Genomic DNA, 20,456 nt, shown 5'->3' on the forward strand with positions numbered 1-20,456 from the left:
TTTTCCTTGTAGTCACATGCATATGTTACCATTTATGAGTGTACAAATTCACTGGTGCTGAGCACATTCACATGGTTGTGCAACCAGTTTCTAGAACTGTTCTTGTTGTAGTAGAAAACTGAAGCTCCTGAAGCTCAGTACCCATTTATTGGCTCCTCCTGCCCCCCTCCCATAGATCTTTCTAGGAACCACCGCTCTACTTCACTTTTAGGAACTGACCTACTTAGATACTTCATACAAATGGGATCCTGCAGTCTTTTCTCCTGTGGCTTGTTTCAGGCAGTGCAACATCCAAGGCTGTCATGGCGCATGTCAGAATTGTCTCTGCTCTTTAAAAAAAAAAAAAAAAAAAAAGACTGGATGTTGTCTTTGCTGCATGTCTACACCACATTTGGCTGACAGGCCTGGGTTGCTTCCACCACATGACTACTGGAAGTGCTGCTGTGACCACATGTGTCCTGTGTGTGTGTGTGTGTGTGTGTGTGTGTGTGTGTGTGTGTGTCTTTCAAGATGCTTTCCAGTCTTTGGGCTGCATAATCAGCAATGGGAATACCAGGATTTCTAGGTGGATTTCTTTCTTTTTCTTCGGGGTGGGTAGTTTTTGGTGTTTTGTTTTCCCCTACAGGCTCTCATATAGTCCAGGCTGGCCATGAACTTACTATGTAGCTGAGGATGGCCTTAAATCGCTAATCCCTCTTGCTCCCGCCTCCTTAGTACTTGGATTGCAAGCATGGGTCACTATATCTGGCCTTATAGATCATTTCTCTAACTCATCTTGACATTGAGCCTTAAGTAGAGAACCCGGATTTCCCAGAATTCACTCTTCGACATTGTCCTGGTGTCCACCTAGCATCTTCATTCTGGATTCCGTGGCCTGAGGACAATGGATTTGTCCTTGGAAGGTGTCCATGGCTGCCAGAGTGTCAGCCTTTACAAGCCAACAGCCGCTCCCATCCCCTTCCCTCGAACATTCCTCTGGCTGTCTCAGAGGTAGCATCTCCGTCTGTCCTGCTCGCGTGACTCAGCAGCGTAAGTGACAGGAAGCAAAAGCAAGCAAGGAAGGGAGGAGGACTTGGTGACATCTGTCAGCCTGAGACTGATTCGTCCGCAAGAGCACCAGGTTGGGGGGAGCTGTCCACACACCACCTACATAGGCATTTGCGCCTGCCCACTTCTTTTTGTCCTAATATCCCGGGTTGGCAAGGACCAGTGGTGCCCTGCACTAGGGTTCAGAAGCACAGAGGTGGAGGAACCCACCTACTGTCCCCGAATAAGAAGGATGCAGACCTGGGAGTCTAACCTTACTTTGATCTTCAACACTGGGGATTGTGTGCACGGAAGTACGTTTGAGGGAGGGGGAGGGACCTGCAGCTTGAGGGGCAGCGACTATGTAACTCAGAGAGAAATGGGAGAGGCTGCGTCCCTGCCAGATGAGGGGCATCACTGACACCCAGCATTTTGTGGCGGGAAGGACTTAAAGAATGAGTTGTGATGGTTAGTGCAGAATGGATTTATCCATGGGAAGGACACTTGATGAATGGGGGGCTAGAATATTCTGGATTACTGGCCGAGATCAATAAATAGGGGAGCCCTGGTGAGATAGCTCACAGGTAAAGGTACCTGCTGCCAAGCCTGATGACCTGGGTTCAACCCCAGGGACCCACATGGTAGAAAAGGGACATCAGGAATTCAAAGTTGGTGTTCAATACATAGTAAGTTTGAAACCAGTCTTCTTTGGGCTTTTTGTTTTGTTTTGTTTTTTGGCTTTTTGAGACAGGGTTTCTTTGTGTAGTCCTGGCTGTCCTGGAACTCACTCTGTAGACAAGGCTGGCAGGGAACTCACAGAGATCCCTCTGCCTCCCAAGTGCTGAGATTAAAGATGTGTTCTACTATCCAGTCTCAGGAAAACAAAACCTGAGTTTCAAAAAGCTCCTGGCATCCACCAACCGTCAAAGGAACCCTCCTTTTCTGTGTGTTTTGCTCATATTTTCATTAATTTCTTTCCTGAGTATCTATTCCTTTCTAAACTTATCATAGATTGACAAGCAGAGTTATGTTTATCTGTAAGGTGCATTCGTAATGCACCTTCAGCATCAGGCAGGCTCACATTAGACCACACTTCCTTCTCTGTGAGACTCAAGAGCTCTAAGTGGAATCATAAAAACCCATTTTTGAGAAGCTGGAGGATTGACACCACACCGGAAGCCAGCCGGAGTGCGTGACCAGTTTATCCTCTCCAGATCCTTCCTCTAAACTCGCAGACATTTTGAGGTGTGACCTTCACAGCGAGGCAGACGCACGTTTGTTTTGGTTAGAAGGTCTTTCCTGTTCCTTACGTGGAACCATCCTCTGGGGCACAGTGGGGGCTGGATGGAGAAAATCCAAAGCACACATGACAACCAACCGGCTGCGAGTTTGTGACCTGAGACATTCTCAGCCCTGCTAGTTTAGGCTGGTTTCTACCGGGCCAGTCATTTTCAAAGCAGAGTGTGTTTTGGGTTTTTGTTCATTTTGTTTTGTTTTTCTAGTTTTTAATTAGGAGTTACTTCCTTTTTCTTTAAAGATTCAAATTTGAACATATTCCACTTAAAGGTATTGTGACTTTCCTTTTGAGATGCAAGGCATTTGCCACCAGAACTTTCAATTTTAGATGTATAAATTTAAATGCATGTATACATGCACATATGCTTCTATCTATGTATATAAAGTAGGTTTTTTAGAGTAGAGGTGTGACTGACTCAAAGACGTTCGTTTTTACATGTCTGCTTCTATGGCTTTACATACATGATTGTGCATGTGGGGTTGAATTTGTAGAATTTAAAGGCTTAAAATGTTATTTGCTCATCTCTACGCAGCTTGCTGTTTGTAGCAATTGGGGAGGAGGGTACACTCAAATGGGAAAGATTGCAAGCCCCTTCTTGTTGTCCGTGTTCCGGTTCCCACTCTGTCTTCCCATTGGCATCTCCCCATTGGTCCCCTGCCCCTGCATGCCCTTTGCTGCCCTGTTTCTCCTTCCTCCTTCCAAGACACTGGGCCCTTGGAAGTCATCTGTGCAAAGCCGCCTGCACATTTCCCAGACGGTTGCATTTCTCCTTGGTGAATCTGCCCTTCTCATGTCTGTGCTATTGGAATCTTGATGTCTTACCTATGCCTGAGCTGCCTTTGCAGAGCTCTGGTCTTCCATCCTGCCCCTCACCAGCCTCCTGGATGACTCATTCCCAATTCCACGACACCCAGAGCACATCTCACCCCCACTCTGGCTCTTCTGGGTTCTCTTTGACCTTCATGCACCTCCACAGCCCATCGGGTGCTTCATCCCTACGAGCTACATGGCCACAAGAGGCCTGAGCCTCACACAAGAACCACCTTGACTGGTGGAGCATCCTCCTCGATGTCCCATGTGGGTCCCCTCCCAGGCCGTCTCACTGGTGAAGAAACAGTACTTGATTAGCCACAAACAGTGTGTGATTTCAGAATGTGAGTGTGATGGAAGTTTCTAGAAATACATTATTCCCTCTAACACTACGAGAGACTCTCCAGTGGCAACCTAGGATGGTCGCAACACAAGAGAGACAGCTCCCATTTACCCCCACCCCGTTCTCACCCAGCCTTCCTAGCTTAAATATAGAGGGAATGAGAATATAGTAGTCTCAGTGTAGGGGCTAAAAGTAGACCTTAAAGATGCCAAATATGGTAAAATGCATCTAGAGAAAATGATCCCCTTCAGATTCAGGGGAGACACTCATTCATCCTGGTCTCAAGAAGTTGAGGCTTGGTTTTTAAATTAATTTTTTTTCTTCCTTGTAAGCCTCTTCCCCCCTCCCTCCCAGTATATGTGTGTGTGTGTGTGTGTGTGTGTGTGTGTGTGTGTGTGTGTGTCTGTCTGTCTGTCTGTCTGTCTGTGTGTATGTCTGGTACCCATGCACATGTGTGTAGAAGCCATAGGACAGCCTCAAGCATGGTTCCTCAGGTACAGTGCACTTTATCTCAGGTGGACAGGATCTCTCTTTGATCAGGGAATTGCAAGTTAAGCCAGGTTGGCTGGCTGGGAAGCCTCAAGAACCCACCTGTTTTCACCTACCTGTGCTGGTTCTACATCCGCGCCACCACGCCTGTCTTTTTTTTTTTTTTTTTTTTTTTTTTTTTGATGTGGGTTCTGAGGGATCCGACATGGGTCCTTGTGCCTTCAAAGCAAGCACTTCGCCTGCTGAAATGTCATTCCAGCCCACTCCTTATTCCTGAAGGAGACTTTCAGTCTTGAGCCAGAGGTGTTTTCCCCGGAAGCACACGTCAGTGCACACAAAATAGCTTCACTGTACAGTCCGGAAAGTCAGACGCGATGTGCTCAGGCTCCTTGTATGGGAACGTGATCTGGAGGCGTGCCTTGTTTGTTCCCATCACTCTTACAGAACACACACGTTTCCAAGTCAGATTTGTGAGACGGAAAGGACAAGATACAACATGGAAGTGCATGAGCAAGCCGGGCATAGTGGTACACACCTATAATCTCAGCACTGGGGGAGCTGGGGCAAGAGGGTCAAAAGTTCCAGGGAAAAAAGGGGGACAAGGAGGAATAAGTGTTGGTAGTCCCTGCAGATTTCTGTTTAAGAATAACCAAAAATCACTCTTGGGAATTGCTTACTTACAGTATTTTTTGGTGCTCGATACAGGTTTTCTAACAACAAGACATGGTCCGTTTCCCAGACCCCATGGTTCTCCATCACACGTTGTAGTTGCCTTACTTAGGAAGATGACGATTCTCAGGGGTTCTGAGGTGAACCCACTGCTCAGGGTGGGATGCTTGGGGTCCAGGAAGTGTAACCTCACCCCCTCGGTAGCTCAGATGTGCTAGTCTCTGTTTGTATGGTTTGTGTCGGACATACAGAGAGTCCTGATGTTCCCAGGACAACAGGTGGTATGTGGGCCATGCAGCCCTTGTACCTGTGTGGTCTGGTCAGTGTCAATGAACACGGACAGTTTCCAGTTGTGTGTCTGTTTGAATTACTGGAAAGGATGCCTGCCAAACTACATGTACGCCATTTAAAATTAATGCTTCACTTCAGATAGAGACTATGAGCTGAAGTAACTACCGTGCACCCGGAGATTTATATTCAACTTCTAAGTTGTTAATTGATCCTTCTCTTTAAATCTTTTGTGGGCATCAAAATACATCATTCCAGTATCACAGAATAAAAACGGTTAACCTACGCACTTTCAGCTCCATGGCCTTGGAGAAACAAAAGCGCACTATTTGTTATTCAGCATGTCAGGATGCATACCAATGACTTTATTTGGTGCAGCGTTGAACCAGCAGCTGTGTGGGCTTATTAAGATATGGTCAGGGGTGGGTAGCAGAATGCTATGTCGTGTTTTCATCACTCAAAAGGGATTTTTCCAAGCTGCTGCCTTTAGCATCTGATCTTCAAGTGAGCGGAAATATCACTGTTTATAAGACATTGGTTTGTTTTTGTTTTGTTCTCTCTCTCTCTCTCTCTCTCTCTCTCTCTCTCTCTCTCTCTCGCCCACGTGTTGGGGGTAGGGTCTAGACACCTGTATGCAACTTGGAGGTCACAGAACACTAAGCGTTCCCCTTCATCACCCTCTACCTTATTCCTTTGAGAGCAGATATCTCCCTAAACCTGGAGGTAGCCTAGCAACCAGCGGACCCCATTGACCTATGCCTCTCTCAGCACTGGGGCCTATAAGCACATGAGTTTTACATGGCTGCTAGGGATCTGAACTTAGGTCCTCATGCTTGCTCAGCAAGCATTCTTATCAACTCAGAGAACTCCCCAGCCCCACGAAGACTTTTTTACCTTGTTATTTCTAGTGGCTTGACTTTTTTTAAACCTGACTTCTATTTCACTTTATTTGGTGCTTTATTTGGGGGGAGGGGGAGGGGCATTGAGACAGGGTTTCTCTGTGTAGCCTTGGCTATCCTGGAACTCTCTTTGTAATTCAGGCTGGCCTCAAACTCACAGAGTTCTGCCTGCCGCTGCCTCCCCAGAGTTGGCATTAAAGGTATTGCACCACCATCACCTGGCGTTGGGTACCTTAAAAAAATAATAATAATAAAAACATTTTTACATCACCTCCACTGTTTCCTTCCTTCCCTCTAACCCCACCCATGCCCCCTTGCTCCATCTCAAATCAGTGGCCTCCTTTTCTTTGATTATTGTTGATTATACATATAATAGGGGAATGCATAAATATATACATTCAACCTGCCAAGTCCATATTTGTCATTTGTGTGTGTATGATTTCATGGCTGACCACTCTGTATTGGATAATCGATTAAAGGACGCATCTCTGGGAGACGCTAATTCTGATCTCGGCAGTTATCTGTCGTTCATTGTCTAGGGGTGAGGCCCCTGAGACTTCCCCTTCCACTTTTGAATTTCTATCGACACTGGCACTGTTCAGGTCCTGTGTGGGCAGCCATTTTGAGGAGATGCAGTCTCACAGCAGATGACGTCATCTCCTGGCTCCTACAACCTTTCTCCCTGCCCGTAAGTTTGAGAACAGAGTTGGGGATTTGCTGGTCTAGTAAAGCGGAAGTAGTGTGTTCACCTCTAAGAGCCATGATCTTACTAGGTCTGGATGGTTGGCTAGCTTTCTAGTACTAGCATGGTTTTCCTCCTTTGGCATGGATCTTAACTATAATTAAACAGCTGTTGGTTACCACCAACATATGAACACCACTCCATAGCCCTGACTGACCTAGAATTTGCTATGTAGACCAGGCTAGCCTTGAATTTACAGAGATCTGCCTCTGCCTCCCGGCACCCTCATGGCAGCTCAGTCAGCTTTAATTCTAGTTCCAAGGAATCTGACACCATCTTCTGGCCTCCAAAAATGCATCTGATACACACACATACATGCAGGCAAAATACCCATGCACATAATATGAAATAATATTTTTTTAAAAGCTACACAACAATATAATGGTTGGCTGTATTGTTTTTCTAAACCCATACTGCCCAAGACAGTTGGAAGCTGTTTAAATTATAATGAACTAAAGTAAAATTAAAAATTCATTTCCTCAGTCATGTTCCGCATGCACTGGCTGCATTCTGAGTGCTTTAATGCTCCTGTAATGTGCATTTCTACTTGGCTGAAAAGAAGGAAAAATATTTGTATGTCAACAAACATTCCATTGAACAGTCCCATTCTAGAATGGTCTAGGTTCCTAAATCTCAATTCCAGAGGCCTGGGAGAGAATTGGCATCGAATGTGCTCGGAATATGCACGGTCTAACATAGCATTAATTCAGAAAGGATCACCAGCACTTGTCTAGATATCCAGCTCTGGAAAGCCCTCCTTTTCATTCAGTGTGTATGAGTGTTTGCCTGCATGTACATCAGTGCACCACATGTGTGCCTGGTGCCCACAGAGGCCTGAGGAGGACATCAGATCCCTTGGAACTGGAGTTCCAGATCGTTATAGGCTGCCACATAGATGGTGGGAACCAATCCCGAGGTCCTTTGTGAGAGTGGCCAGTGAGTGCTCTTAACCACTGAACCATCTGTCAAGCCCCAGTGAAGTCTTATTCCTGTATTTTACACTCCTACCTTGTACAAGTAGGATACTCGCTATTTTATGGCAAGCTTTCTGAATCCTGCTGTCTGGGCCAAGGCTTCTATCTTGATCTTCATGCAGAATGAATTGTTTTGTTTTGTTTGTCTTTTGCTTGTTGAGATCTTTCTTGTCCTTCTTTCAAGACACTATTCAAGTTGTTTTGTTTTGTTTTTCCATGCTGGGGATCAACCCCAGAGCCCTGTGCAAGCGAGGCAAGTGCTCTACCACCGAAGTACACCCTTGAAAGTCCCTTTAATGCCTTGCCAGCTTCTGCAGATCCCCATGCCTTCCCTGCAGCCTGCCACCTCCTGACGTCCTCATGTTTACTCGGAGCCCTGATCGTCCACTGTCTCTTGCCACACTTGTTTATTGTGCTGTTGTTTACACTCTGTCAGGAATTCTTGCACACGAAGTTCCCAAAACTTGCGTATTAATCCTTGACATTGTGAAAGTACTTGCCATAGATGGTTATTTGCTAATTTAGCACAGGCTTGGGCAAGGCCTACTGCATGTAAGCCATTCTGCTAGAAACTAGGCTTATCAGGGTGAAGGAATACACAGATTCATCCTGTGTGGACAGTCGGGAACAGCACCATACTAGTGCTGATAAATGCACGAACAGTTATAACTTATTTTATCATTCTATTTGTTTTTAGAAAAGCTAGATTTTTTTTTTTCCACAAAGCAGCTTAAGTAAATCCCAGGTTCAGGTGAAGATCATTTAGACTGAGCTTGCCCCACAAAGTTTATGCTTCTCTTCACAACCAAGCAGGAGAGGAATAGAAAGTTCCCCCACTGAAGACATGGAGTACATAGATTACCCACAGTTGACTGTATAGATTACCCACAATGGAAGCAGAAATACTCATCTGAGGAAATTTCCACACTACCCCTAAGCAATAAGTTAACTGAGATATTTTTATTTATTTTTTTATTTGCAAAATGCCTCGTCAGAAGTCCCTCGGAACCTTGGCGTGGGCTTCCTGCTCAGTGGGTTGGAGTGCCTGTGGAGAGCCATGCAGCTGTGACAGTGAGAAACAGAGGAGCAGAGGCTGCCCACTGTGCTTCTCTTCCTGTTTTTCCACCCACCATGGGTTCTGTGGGAGTCCTTCTTAGTTTAGATCACAAAGTCAGCCTGGGCACTGGCTTGATAGTCCAAACGCACTTTCCAATAAGCACTAGCAAGGAAGAGAGTTATTGGCAAAAACTATGCACTCCCTTGTGCTCATAGAAGGTTGGAGTGAGTGGTCCTTGGACAGGCAACATCTGAAGCCTTGCTGAAGTGGAGAGATGCATAGGATCTGCCACTCCCTGCTTCAGGTTGGGGCTCCTGATGATTGGCTTCCTCTGGTCCTTGGGCTTCATGAGAGGATTCTTTCCTGCTAAAAAGATCTTCTAGCATCTCATTAAATTTTTATATATTTTGGAGTGGTGGTATGTGCTATGCCGCACATGTGGAGGGCAGTGAACAATTTTTTCAAGAGTCTGTTCTCTCTTTCTACTACTTGGGTCCCATGGATCAAACTCCAGTCAAGCTTGTTGGCAGGTATCTTTACCTGCTGAGCCTCATCACTGTTCCCATGTTGTTGCTGACCATCAGAGGAGATTGTGGTAGCTTCAGCAGTGGCAGGAGCAAGCACTTCCTTGCATGGTGATGTGCTATGCAGACACAAGATTGAAGGTTCATGTACCAGGTCCTCTGTCACTGCCACCCCACCATCTGAGCTTTCCTGTAGGTGGCATTTATCATTGGGACCATGATCAGCTCTGTTCCACCAGCCACTTCCCAAATAACTTCTCAGAGACTTATTACTAAATTATAAATGTTCGGCCGATAGCCTGGGCTTATTACTAACTGGCTCTTACAACTTAAATTTTAACCCATTTCTATTAATCCACATTCTGCCACATGGTGTTACCTCTCTTTCATCTTGCACCTCCTGTTTCCTCTCCATGTCTAGCTGGCTACTCCTCTGACTCTGCCCTTCTTCCCAGTGTCCTTATTCTGGTTCTCCCACCTAACCTTATCCTGTCCAGCTATTGGCCAGTCAGCTTCTTTATTAAACTAATCACAGTGGCATATTTACACAGTGTAAAGGAATATTGCACACTTTCCTGTATCTTCTGTAACTCCTGTACCACCAGGAGTTTGTGTTTCAATGACAGAAAATTTGTAATCATTTTATCACTGGTATATGGGGTAACTATCCACTCCAGAGGCTAGAATAGCCTTTGGGTAAATAGATGGTTCTTGCAATTGCTAACATTGTCCCCTTGCCAGGATCTAGAATTGCCTAGGAGACAAACCCCAGAGCATGTCTGTGAGGGAGTTTCTAGATTGGGTTAACTGGGGTGAAAAGACCCATGCTAAATGTGGGAGACGCTGTCCTGTGGACTGGCATCCCAGACTCAATAATAAGAAAGCAAGCTAGGTGCTGGCTTTTGTTACCCTTTGCTTTCTGGCCGCAGATGCATGACCATCTGCCTCATACTCTGTCGCCATCCTTTGCTGTAATGAAGGTATGTGTGCCCTCCAACTGCAAGCCAAAATGGACCCTCCTTGAAGTGGGTTCATTTCAGACCCTTAGTCACAATAATAAGAAAAGCATCTGCTACAGTCCTTGACCTCAAAGACATCATAGCCCATCTCTGTTTTTCAGCTAACTTGAGTTTTTTGTATTGGTTTTGGTTTTGGTTTGTTTTGCTTTGTTTTTGGAGACAGAGTTTCTCTGTGTAGCTTTGCGCCTAGAACTCACTTTGTAGTGCTGGGATTAAAGGTGTGCGCCACCACCGCCTGGCCTGTTTTTCAGCTAACTTGAGCCTTGAGTTTCTTACGTTAGAAGTTGTGTTGGGTTTCATGGCACAGTCATTTAATCCCAGCTTCTCGGGAAGCTGAGACAGGAAGCTTGCAAGTGCAAGGCTAGCCTAGGCTGCACATGAGGCCAAGGCCAGCTGGAGCGCATTGAAACCCTGTCTCAAAATTAAAAGGGGAGGAAGAAAAGTAAATAGAGGGTAAGGATACAGCTCAATGGTAAAGCACTTGCATCGTGTGACCAAAGCCCTTTGTTCAATTCCCAATACTGAAAACCAACGTCACCCTCAAGGGTATCTCTAGCCCAGCCTCAACTCTTTCTATAATGTCCCTGCATCCCTTGCATTTATACTGAGCTCTCCCGGAGTACTTAGTCTGTGCCCATGGGGCAGCTATGCAAATGCCAGTGCCTCCTTAGACACTGGGACAGAAAGGACTTCCCTCTGACTTCCAGCTCCTGATTCACTCACCTTCTGCCTTGCTGGGAAGTAATTAGTTGTCCCTTTTCAGAGAGGACCGCTCCCATGTGATACAAGGTGTGTAAACGGCACCTTGCCAGCCCGGAGACTTTAGGATGAGAGCTCCGTCCAGCCACTTGAATCCATCAATAGTAGGACCTCTGATTCCATCAGTCCCTTCTGAGGCAGCAGAAGCCTTGCCGGCAGCCCCTCCATCAGGAAGGAGCACTGTGGGTGCTCCTGCCAGCAAAGCAAGGAATGCTGACGTGTACTAAGCATGTCCCTACAGGCTTTGTGGGAGGGGTGGCCGATGGAATAGACCTTAGAGCTTCAGAGAGTTCGGTGTTTGAAGAGAACAGGGAAAGAGACTCTGGGCCAATCCCGGAAGCAAGAAGGCAGAGGACACAAAGGTTCCGATGACATAGGTGCGGATGCTAAAATCCCTCAGCCAGCCAGCGTGTCTGTTTGCAGAGCGTGCAGCTCTGTAGTGCAGGGCTGTTTTCTCACTTAGGTGTGTGTTGGGAAGGGAGGACATGTAGTACAGACTGTTCAAAGCGAAAGAGAAGTCAGAGAGCTTCCCTGGGGAGATGAGACAGGTAGTTAGTCATCCCCTCCCCCCCCCATGTACCATGTGACCTCCTGCCTCTTCACCTGCACTTATCATTTCACGAGTGGGAATTAGAGTTCTCATTTTTTGTTGTTAGCCCTGTGGTTCGCCTCTTAGATGAGAGGAAGAGGGAGACAGGGAGGGAGCGGGTGGCGCAGGTGTGTGCAGGTGCATTCACCCATGCATGCTCACTTGGAGGCCCAGAGCCTTCCTCTGTTGCTTCCCAGCGTTAGTGTGTGTGTGTTTCCACAAACCACGGTGTGTGGAAGTCAGAAGGCAGCTGGCAGAAATTGGTTCTCTCCTTCCACCGGGTGGATGCTAAGGATCAAACTCAGGTTGCTGGCCTTGGCAGCAAGTACCTTTACCCGCTGAGTCATTAGGCAACCACTCTGCCTTGTTTCTGAAGCAGTCCTCTACTAACACGAGACTGTAGAGGGAGCCTGTTTCCTCCTCCCCAGTGCTAGAAGTATTGGTGCATGGAAGCCTTAATTATGAGCCTGGATCCGAACTCAGGTCCTAATGCTTGTACCGCAAACACTTTACCCACAGAGGTAGCTCCCCAGCCCATGAGTTAGGGTTTTCTTTTTCTTTTTTTTTTTTATCATTATATTAGACATTTTATTGATTACCAGTGAGATGATTTTTCATGTGGTTATTAGTTTTTGCCCATTATTAAGTGTCTTTTTGTAGGCATTCAAAATTTATTTTAATACTAACCTTTTAGCTTTCAAACTATTCCAATGTTAATCTTCTCTCAGTGTACCCCTTATCCTTTTACCTTCAAAGCTTTATATTTTTTTAACTCAGAATTTGCTGAGTATAATGGGGTACACCCTTAATCCTAGTGTTCAGGAGGCTAAGTCACCCTGTCTCTGAAAAAAAAATGAATTTTTTTGTTTTAATTTTACTTATTTTATATGTACAGTTATTTTGTCTATATGTATGTCTGTGCATCGCGTGCTTGCCCAGTGCTCTCAGAGGCCAGAGAAGATGAACTAACCCTCTGGATCTGGAGTTACAGGTGGTTTGTGAGCCACCACATGTGTGCTGGGAATGGAACCCAGGACTTCTGGAAGAGCAGTAAGTGAGTCATCTTTCCAGATTCCCAGAGGAGGAAAAATTTTAAGGATCCATAAAGTCATTTATTTTATGATTTATTGTATGTGTGCATGCATTGGTGTGGGTGTGTTAAGTGTGTGTAGGTTGAGAGTGTTTCATGTAGCCTAGGCTATCCTTGAACTCATGTAGCCAAGGCTGGCCCTAACCTCCTGATTCTTTTCCCTGTACCTCCCAAGTGCTGAGAATACAGACATGCATAACCCACGTCCAACTTTATCCCATTCAGTTGTTACTGTCTTTAAGAAATCTTTCCCCATGTTGGAAAGACAAATCCTGTGGTATTTAGAGCTTTGGTTTTCAAGTGGGGGCCTCTGCTCCATATTGGATTTTTTGCAGGGAAGCAGGGTAGTGTGAATCTGGTTTTCTTTCTTTCTAGTCAAAAGCCTGCTGGGTCCCCTGTACTCCTTCTGCTACGTGCTGCTTCATACCTGGAGAGATGCCTGTCTGAGTCCATTCTTCTCTTCCATTGGATAATTCATCCACTGCTGGGTTGCTATCACAAGAAATTGATTAATACAGCTTAAAATGCCTGTGAAACCCCACTTATTTCTAGTAATGTTTTTGCATAACATAAACCATTATTTTTAATGTTGAAATGGATTAAAACTATTAACTAGATTGATAGCCCTTTTGTTAGCTAAATATCAAGACTTCCTTCCTGCCAGCTGACTTCTGATGTGAATATTTCAGTGCCTTAGTAACTGAAGAAGAAAGGATAGCCGGTTTTGAATGCTATGCTTGTGGCGGAGATGTCCATCAAAATCTACAACATCAGCAGGCTTTCCCTTAGCTCATGAACCATGTTAAGGCCAATGATTCTGCTGTCATTTCATGCTTCTCCAGCTTCCGATTGTGGAAAAAATAAGAACCATCGCCCAGGCTGTCTATGGAGCCAAGGACATTGAGCTGTCCCCCGAGGCACAATCCAAAATCGACCGCTATACACAACAGGTAAATAAGGGCCCTGTACTTTTAGTGGGGGAAATCTGCCTTGCAGTCTACAAAATGCACACCTCGATTTGAGGACAGGTTAAGTTTTGTCTTGTAATTAAACCCTTATTAAATCGCCTGAGGAGCAACAGATTAAAGTAGTTGCATAGGTACTGTTGGTTAGCTAAAGCATCATGGTTAGGGCATTTATCCTCTGACTCGGGCATCCTGACTTCTGAGATTATGAGTGTGGCTCTGGTTTGCAATGCTGGGGATGGAACCCAGAACCTGGCTCCTGAAGGAAGTCAGCATTTCCCCACTGGGCTTCATTCTTATTCAGGGTCTTTGATATAGGTGTCTGTGGGGGGGGACCTGCCCCCACTTTTCTGCCCAGGGCACTCTTGAGTAGGGAGAACTGAGAAATATTTAGATAGAAAGATAGAAGAGAGACAGATAGACACAGGATAGCCTCGGGAGGGCCTGGGTCAAAACCCACCAGCCCCTTCTGGCTCTTCTAAACGGCTATTTATAGAAATACCAAGGGGTGGAGCAAAAGACCTTCCCCTAGCACAGCCAAGTGCAAACCCTTCCAAACACCTGGCAACCACTCACATGGTCAACCCATCCCCTTATGCAGCCCTGCTGTGTAAAGCAAGCTCGGATCTCACTGGGAAACCTTTGTGGGCTCCCACAGTGTCATACATGTTCACTCAGCCAGAAGCATTTGAAAGTGTCCCTTCGGTATGGGGGGGGGGGGGGGGGGGGGGAAGGGGAAGCGTCAGCATTTCATTCTTTACAGCACTTCCTCCTCATTGTGGGGCTCTGCTCTCCTAAAAATGCTTGCATGCTGCAGGTGAGGTGATGTGATAGGAGTGTTCGATGGTGGTTTTTATGCAGTGGTTTATTAGCTCATTCTCAGAACTGTCCTCAGGTATTGACGAGTCCACCATCTTCTACCTCCAGACAGTGACAGGGGTGAGCAAGCAGCTGTGAGAGAGGCTGTGGGCCTCCAGAGCCCCTGCCTGCTCTAGCTTCATCATATAGCCGTCAGCATCTCAGCAGCTTGTTGTCGGGGTCACTATGTTACAAGTAGCATCGCTGTCCTCCCCACCCCAACTCCCTTATGCTAGTTATAAATATGTCTGATATTTTGTTAGATGCTATCCTATCCGTGACAAGTTGTTTCTCTGGGGTTTGATAAAAAAAAAAAAAAAAAAATCCAGCCGGGTGGTGGTGGCACATGCCTTTAATCCTGCATTCAGAGTCAGGTAGATCTCTGAGTTCGAGGCCAGCCTAGTCTACAGAGCAAGTTCCAGTCCGCCACGGCTACCCAGAGAAACCGCGTCTCAAATGTGTATATATATTTACCTGGCAGGGGGGCTACCACAATCACGAACGTGGTTTTTCAGGGCAAGGCTTATCCATTGCACTCCAGACATGCTGACCCCTGAATCTCTCCAAATGTGGGGAACTCAGCTGCATAACTTTTGATAGTTGGGGAGTGGGTTCACGCTCTCCCCTGAAGGGAAAAAAAATCATTTTTCCCTGAAGTTTGTACATGTATTCTCTTGGCTTGTCTTTTTTCCCCCCTATTTTTCAACACTAAGATACATTCTTAATCCCAGCTTTTCCTTCTTCCTTTGTATGTGTGAGGGAGAGAGTGTATGCGTGTGCACACCTGTGCATAGCCATGCAGAAACCAGAATGTCCATACTTTCTCTTAGTGTCTTGACATAAGGTCTCTCACTGAACTAAAAGTTAACCCTTTCAGCTGGGCTAGCTAGCCAGCAGGCTCTCAGGATCCACCTGTCTATGCACCCCACTCCTGCTGGAGTGACAGGCATGCATAACTGTGTCCTGATTTTCACATGGACACTGGAGATTTGAGCTTACAAGAGTAAGTGTTCTTACCCGCTGAACCATCTCTCCAGTCCCTGAGCTTTTCTTATTTAAAAAAAAAGAAGAAAGGATTCCCAGACTAGGGCTGTAGCTCAGTAGTTGATTGCTTATGCACCAAACCCTGAGTTCAACACGTAACACAGCAGCCCTTAAACTGGGTTTGGAATGGAAGACCTGTAATCATCGGCCATGGAAGGTAGACGCCGGAAGTTCAAGATCATTCTTAGCTACATAGAGTGTTGAAGGTCAGCCCAACTCAAGACCTTGTCCCTCGTAAAACACACCCCCAATATGTACAAAGGCTTGTCAGTCACCGCTCTACACTCTGATACTCTATGGTCATTCTTTCACTGTCAGTTACCGCTCTACACTCTGATACTCTAAGGTTATTCTTTCACTTCTGTACAAACACCTGAGTGAAATCAAGTCATTGTCATCAAGTTTGGGGTATTTTTCCCATGAAGTTTTAATGCTAAGAACTATCATTTATTCTAATAGTCTTTTGTAGTTATAAAATATTATTTATGATGTAATATGTTAATGAGGTGATATTTTTCATTTTTAACTACTAAATTGTCAAAGGCTATATATATATGTATATGTATATATATATAATTCCTATGGATATATATATATGGATATATAAAATTTCATAGGAATTATTTCAATACTTAATCATTCCACAAAATCAGAAATTCTGGGTACCAGTTGTGATTTTTTTTCTCATCAAAATCCTCATTAGTATGTAAAAGTAGGGGTTTCCAAAACCCGGCACCCCTCCCCAAAATTGATACTGCTCTAAGATGTTCTAAATAGTTTTAGGTTGAATCATAAGTAAATGCATTCTGTCATCTGTCTGTCTACCACGGGAATATTCCTTAAAAGTGAGTGTCAAGTATGTGGCTGCAATTAATTAGTGAGACCTCTAAAGGGACGCTATGTGCTGTTTAATTACAGCATCCTTCCCAGACACTGTCCTTTTTGTGAGATGCTGCACATGACTTCCTCCCCTTTCACCTTTGGAATTCTGGGTCAGGCACAGACTTTGGTCCTTAAAAGAGGCTTGAAAAGTGACCTCATCTTAGTTCCCCTAATGTAATCGCAGATCAAATAGCCATGATTCATAAACCAGCACAAAGGGCCCTTTGCTTCCCAGCCGACTCCAAGAAGGACAGAACAATGAGACTCAGAGCCTCATTAGGAGCCTTGTTCTGTATTACCTTTCTCTTTCCTGGATATTAATAGCCTTGGAAAGTGCTCTCTACAACTGTTCCATTGCTGTGCCTAAAAATAGCCTTGCCTTTACACACACACACACACACACACACACACACACACACACACACACACACACACACGACCGTGCAAGTGCCTCCTCTTAGGAGAACCTCCAGAGTAAACGGTAGACCTCACACCCTGATAAATCATGGCTGTATGGACATGATTTCTTATTCTCAGCATCTTGCTCAACAGATAGCAGCAGCCCCTCCTGCACCTGCCTGGATATGCACCAGCATTCGGTTGCTGCAAAGGGGTTGTAAAATGAAGATTAAATCCAAGGGCCCAGCATTTATGGCAATGAATGTGTTTCCTTTTCTTTCTTACAGGGTTTTGGAAACTTGCCCATTTGTATGGCAAAGACCCACCTTTCTCTATCTCATGAACCCGATAAAAAGGGGGTGCCGAGGGATTTCATTCTGCCTATCAGTGATGTCCGGGCCAGCATTGGCGCTGGGTTCATTTACCCTTTGGTGGGAACGGTGAGTACCAGGTTTCAAAGCCTTTCCTCATTCCATGTGGCTGTCATGTCTTAATCACGCTCTGCCAGCTCTCCAAATCGTACGCTGGGGAGGAATTGACAATATCTGCTGTTTTTCCGGGTGCTCTTACACCAATAACGGCGTGAAATCACACCTCTGCCGTTGCAAGCCAGGCTGTTCTATTTTCAGGTCCTGTGGTCAGGACGCATAGAGGCATGAAGTGATTTTCCTTCAGGGACAGAAGTCACTGGGCTGTTTGAGCAGCAGTGTGGCCTAGAGCCCGACTTCACAAACTTTTTCACATTGTTTGCGACTCAAACTTTTCGTATTGTGCCTCTATGGGGAAATTGGGGCTGGCTGCTCACGCTAGCCAGGACTCTACCGGCTACCTCTGAGCTGGGGGGGGGGGGATATCAGTGTTGCACCCCTTTGCTCCTTCCTGAGCACATCTGATAGGACCTAGCTAAGAAAATAAGTCACCTGCTTTCCCATTTCACACGTCATCATGATGGGACTGCGTCACTCAGAATGGTCATTGTTAGTTCAGTTTGTCCATTGGAGAAGGGGATTGGGGGTGAGCAAAGAAATAAATGGGCTTTATCCTAGTCACCAGGCTAGCTTCTCTCCATAGTCTTTTGTGGCCTAACTTTGACTTGTGATGGGAGATTAGGTTTAGAATTTTGAAATTACAGCTGATCGAGCTGGGCATGGCAGCACACACCTCTAATCCCAGCACTAGGGAGGCAGAGGCAGGCGGATCTTTGTGAATTCGAGGCCAGCCTGGACTACAGAACAAAGGGTCCCCACAAAAGAAAAAAAAAAAAAAATACCTCTTAGCATCACGATTACTGCAGTTGTTATCAACTGACCTGAATGCCAGTTTTAATAGTCATAATAATTTTTATAATAAGGCTCTATAGTGCAAACAAGGAGTGAAATGAGAAAGAATTCTTTTCCCCAATATTTAACCGTTTCATTTGATGCCGGGCAGAGTGTTTTCTGAGCACAGTTTTTTAATTCCTTATGCACTTGAGCTGCAGGGATCCCGAGAAAAGCAAGTGTGAGCAACAGAGGAAAGGCCAACCTAGAAACATCTAGTACACGCTGCCTTGCGCTAGCATAGAAGTGTACCCAGCACGCATGAGCTGGTTCTAACATGTAATGGGAGGGGCAGAGGAGAGATGGATGAGTGACCGCTAAAGGATGTGACCTCAGCATTGAAGACCCAATGAGTGTCACCTCAAAGGCACAAAAGAACGCCTTGTCCCTACCCAGGTAGTTTAGTGTGACTGGAGACGTTAGGTAGTACAGGGCCTCAGTGGCCATCTTGAATGCAATCTCTAAGTGTCTTTCACTGGATCTGTGCTAGAGCGCCTCTGCAGGGTGGGGTTGGCTTAGAATGCGCTTTTTAGGAACCGGGCTGCAGCCAGCACCTTGCGGAGAGAGTTTATGGGAAAAAGAACCAGCCCCCAGGATGTGTGAGGTCAGCTGATACCAGAGGTAGGTGGAGTCAGCTCTGCAGCTGCAGAAACACACGTGAATGGAGGAGGCAAACCCCAGCCAGGGCATAATGATGGCTCCCTGCAGCGAGAGCCAGCCACAGGGCTGGTTTTCCTGCCCTTCTTTTTGCCGTAATAAAAGCGAGTAAAGGGAGGAAGGATGGGAACCATCCTCATTATTTGGGCTCATGGATTAAGAAGGAATGCGCACAGTTCATCATGGAGGAAAGACAGCTGATCACAGAGAAGTGGGGCTGGCCTTCAAAACCTCGAGTCCTGCCACTAGTGACCCAGTGAGGCTTCACTGCCTACAACCTTTCCGATGACGCCTCCTTCACGTGGGAGCCAATGTTCAAACACAGGGACCTCCGGAAGACATTTCACATTCAAACCCAAAAGGGAAGCATTTTAGCTGGGCGGCTTTGGGTAGTCCCACTATTGTTAAGTAAGGAACAGGGTGGGAAGCCAGTGGCGCCTGCCTTTAATCCCAGTATTGGGGAGACAGAGGCAGACAGATCTCTAGGAGTTTGAGACCAGTCTCGTCTACATAGTGAGTTCTAGATCTACCTAGTGAGACCTTGTCTTTTGACACAGAGGAAAAGTGGGGAGCAAGGAGAGAGAGAGAGAGAGAGAGAGAGAGAGAGAGAGAGAGAGAGAGAGAACGAACAACCATGAGCCCAGGAAAGGAGTAGATTCACAGGGACAGGGTTGTCTGGTATCGAATCATTCCGAAGGGTTGTCAGGACATAGGAAATAAATCTGGACCCCACTTAGAAACATAGAAAGCAGCCAAGGAGATGGTTCTGTGGGCCAATCTTCTCACTCCCCTCCACCTCCATGGCCAGGCTAAGACCAAAGCTGTTTTGGAAAAATCAGAAAGAGCTCTTCCGCTCCCAGCCTGTTCCCCGGCCTGGCCCTTTGACTTCTGACTACTTAATAAATGAATGCGTTGAATAGCCCTGGAGCTCTGGCAGCTCACAGGGTTTCCTGGAGGGAGCCTTCCAGTGCCATTATCTCACCTCACAGAGCTCAGAAGTTCCTCCGGTGGCCACTCTCAGGGACAGAGGGAGTGTGTGTGTGTGTGTGTGTGTGTGTGTGTGTGCGTGCGCGTGTGTGTGTGCGCGCACACACACACACACACACATGCTCTGGCTCAATCCTGAAACAATCAGGCCTGAGGAATCGGAAAGGAAGTAGAGCCTGAGTAAAGGGGTTCCTGGAAGCAGGACACTGTCACTTGGAGGCAACGAGAGGGCTACTTTCGTGACAGCACAGGAAGCTATATGCAAGCTGGGCAGATGCCCCCGAGGAGGCCAGGATCTCCTAATAAGGCTGGAATTTACTTTCTCTGACCCCACTCTGGGCCCTACCCCAGGCTGCCGGGATGCTTCCAGCATTCATCACCCCTTTGAGAGACAGTGTAGTCACTTCCTGGTGGGGTGACTAAGGGGAAGGAATGGAACACTGGAGTGGGGGTGGGGTGGGGGACTGGCTCCTGCAGGTGGGAAAATTCTAGCAGAGTGAATCAATGTTATGCTTTGTCATTCCACATGCCCTTGTTATCATGCATCTGAGATGCAAGATCGTCCCCTCCCCCCCCTTCCCAGGCCTCATAATCAGAAAGGTTCTCCATTCCTCAGTAGCATTTATTTATGCATTTCATTCACTTATTCAGCAAATCATTGATAAGTACCTCCAGCATGCATGGCCGTGAACTTCATGGAGAGGAACCAGACCCCAGACCTCCCCTCGGGGCCTCTGGTGCGTAGACTCCTAAATCAAGCCAACATGGAC

The 20,456-nt window shown here is 46.2% G+C and overlaps 1 protein-coding gene and 1 non-coding gene across 3 annotated transcripts in view; both read left to right on the top strand.

The window, feature by feature from the left end:
* Window positions 1-20,456, top strand: part of Mthfd1l (methylenetetrahydrofolate dehydrogenase (NADP+ dependent) 1 like) — a 189,369-nt gene that overhangs the window by 121,281 nt on the left and 47,632 nt on the right. For both annotated transcript variants that reach the window (XM_036169039.1, XM_036169040.1), the window contains 2 exons: window positions 13,418-13,525; window positions 17,011-17,163. In XM_036169039.1, the coding sequence (XP_036024932.1) occupies window positions 13,418-13,525; window positions 17,011-17,163 (261 nt within the window). The remainder of the gene's footprint in view (window positions 1-13,417; window positions 13,526-17,010; window positions 17,164-20,456) is intronic.
* On the top strand, window positions 14,865-15,026 carry LOC118570728. Its single transcript, XR_004943225.1, has one exon. It is a non-coding gene; the product is annotated as a U1 spliceosomal RNA (small nuclear RNA).

The sequence above is a fragment of the Onychomys torridus genome, chromosome 19 (genome assembly GCF_903995425.1).
Source record: "Onychomys torridus chromosome 19, mOncTor1.1, whole genome shotgun sequence".
In the NCBI taxonomy this organism is placed as follows: domain Eukaryota; kingdom Metazoa; phylum Chordata; class Mammalia; order Rodentia; family Cricetidae; genus Onychomys; species Onychomys torridus.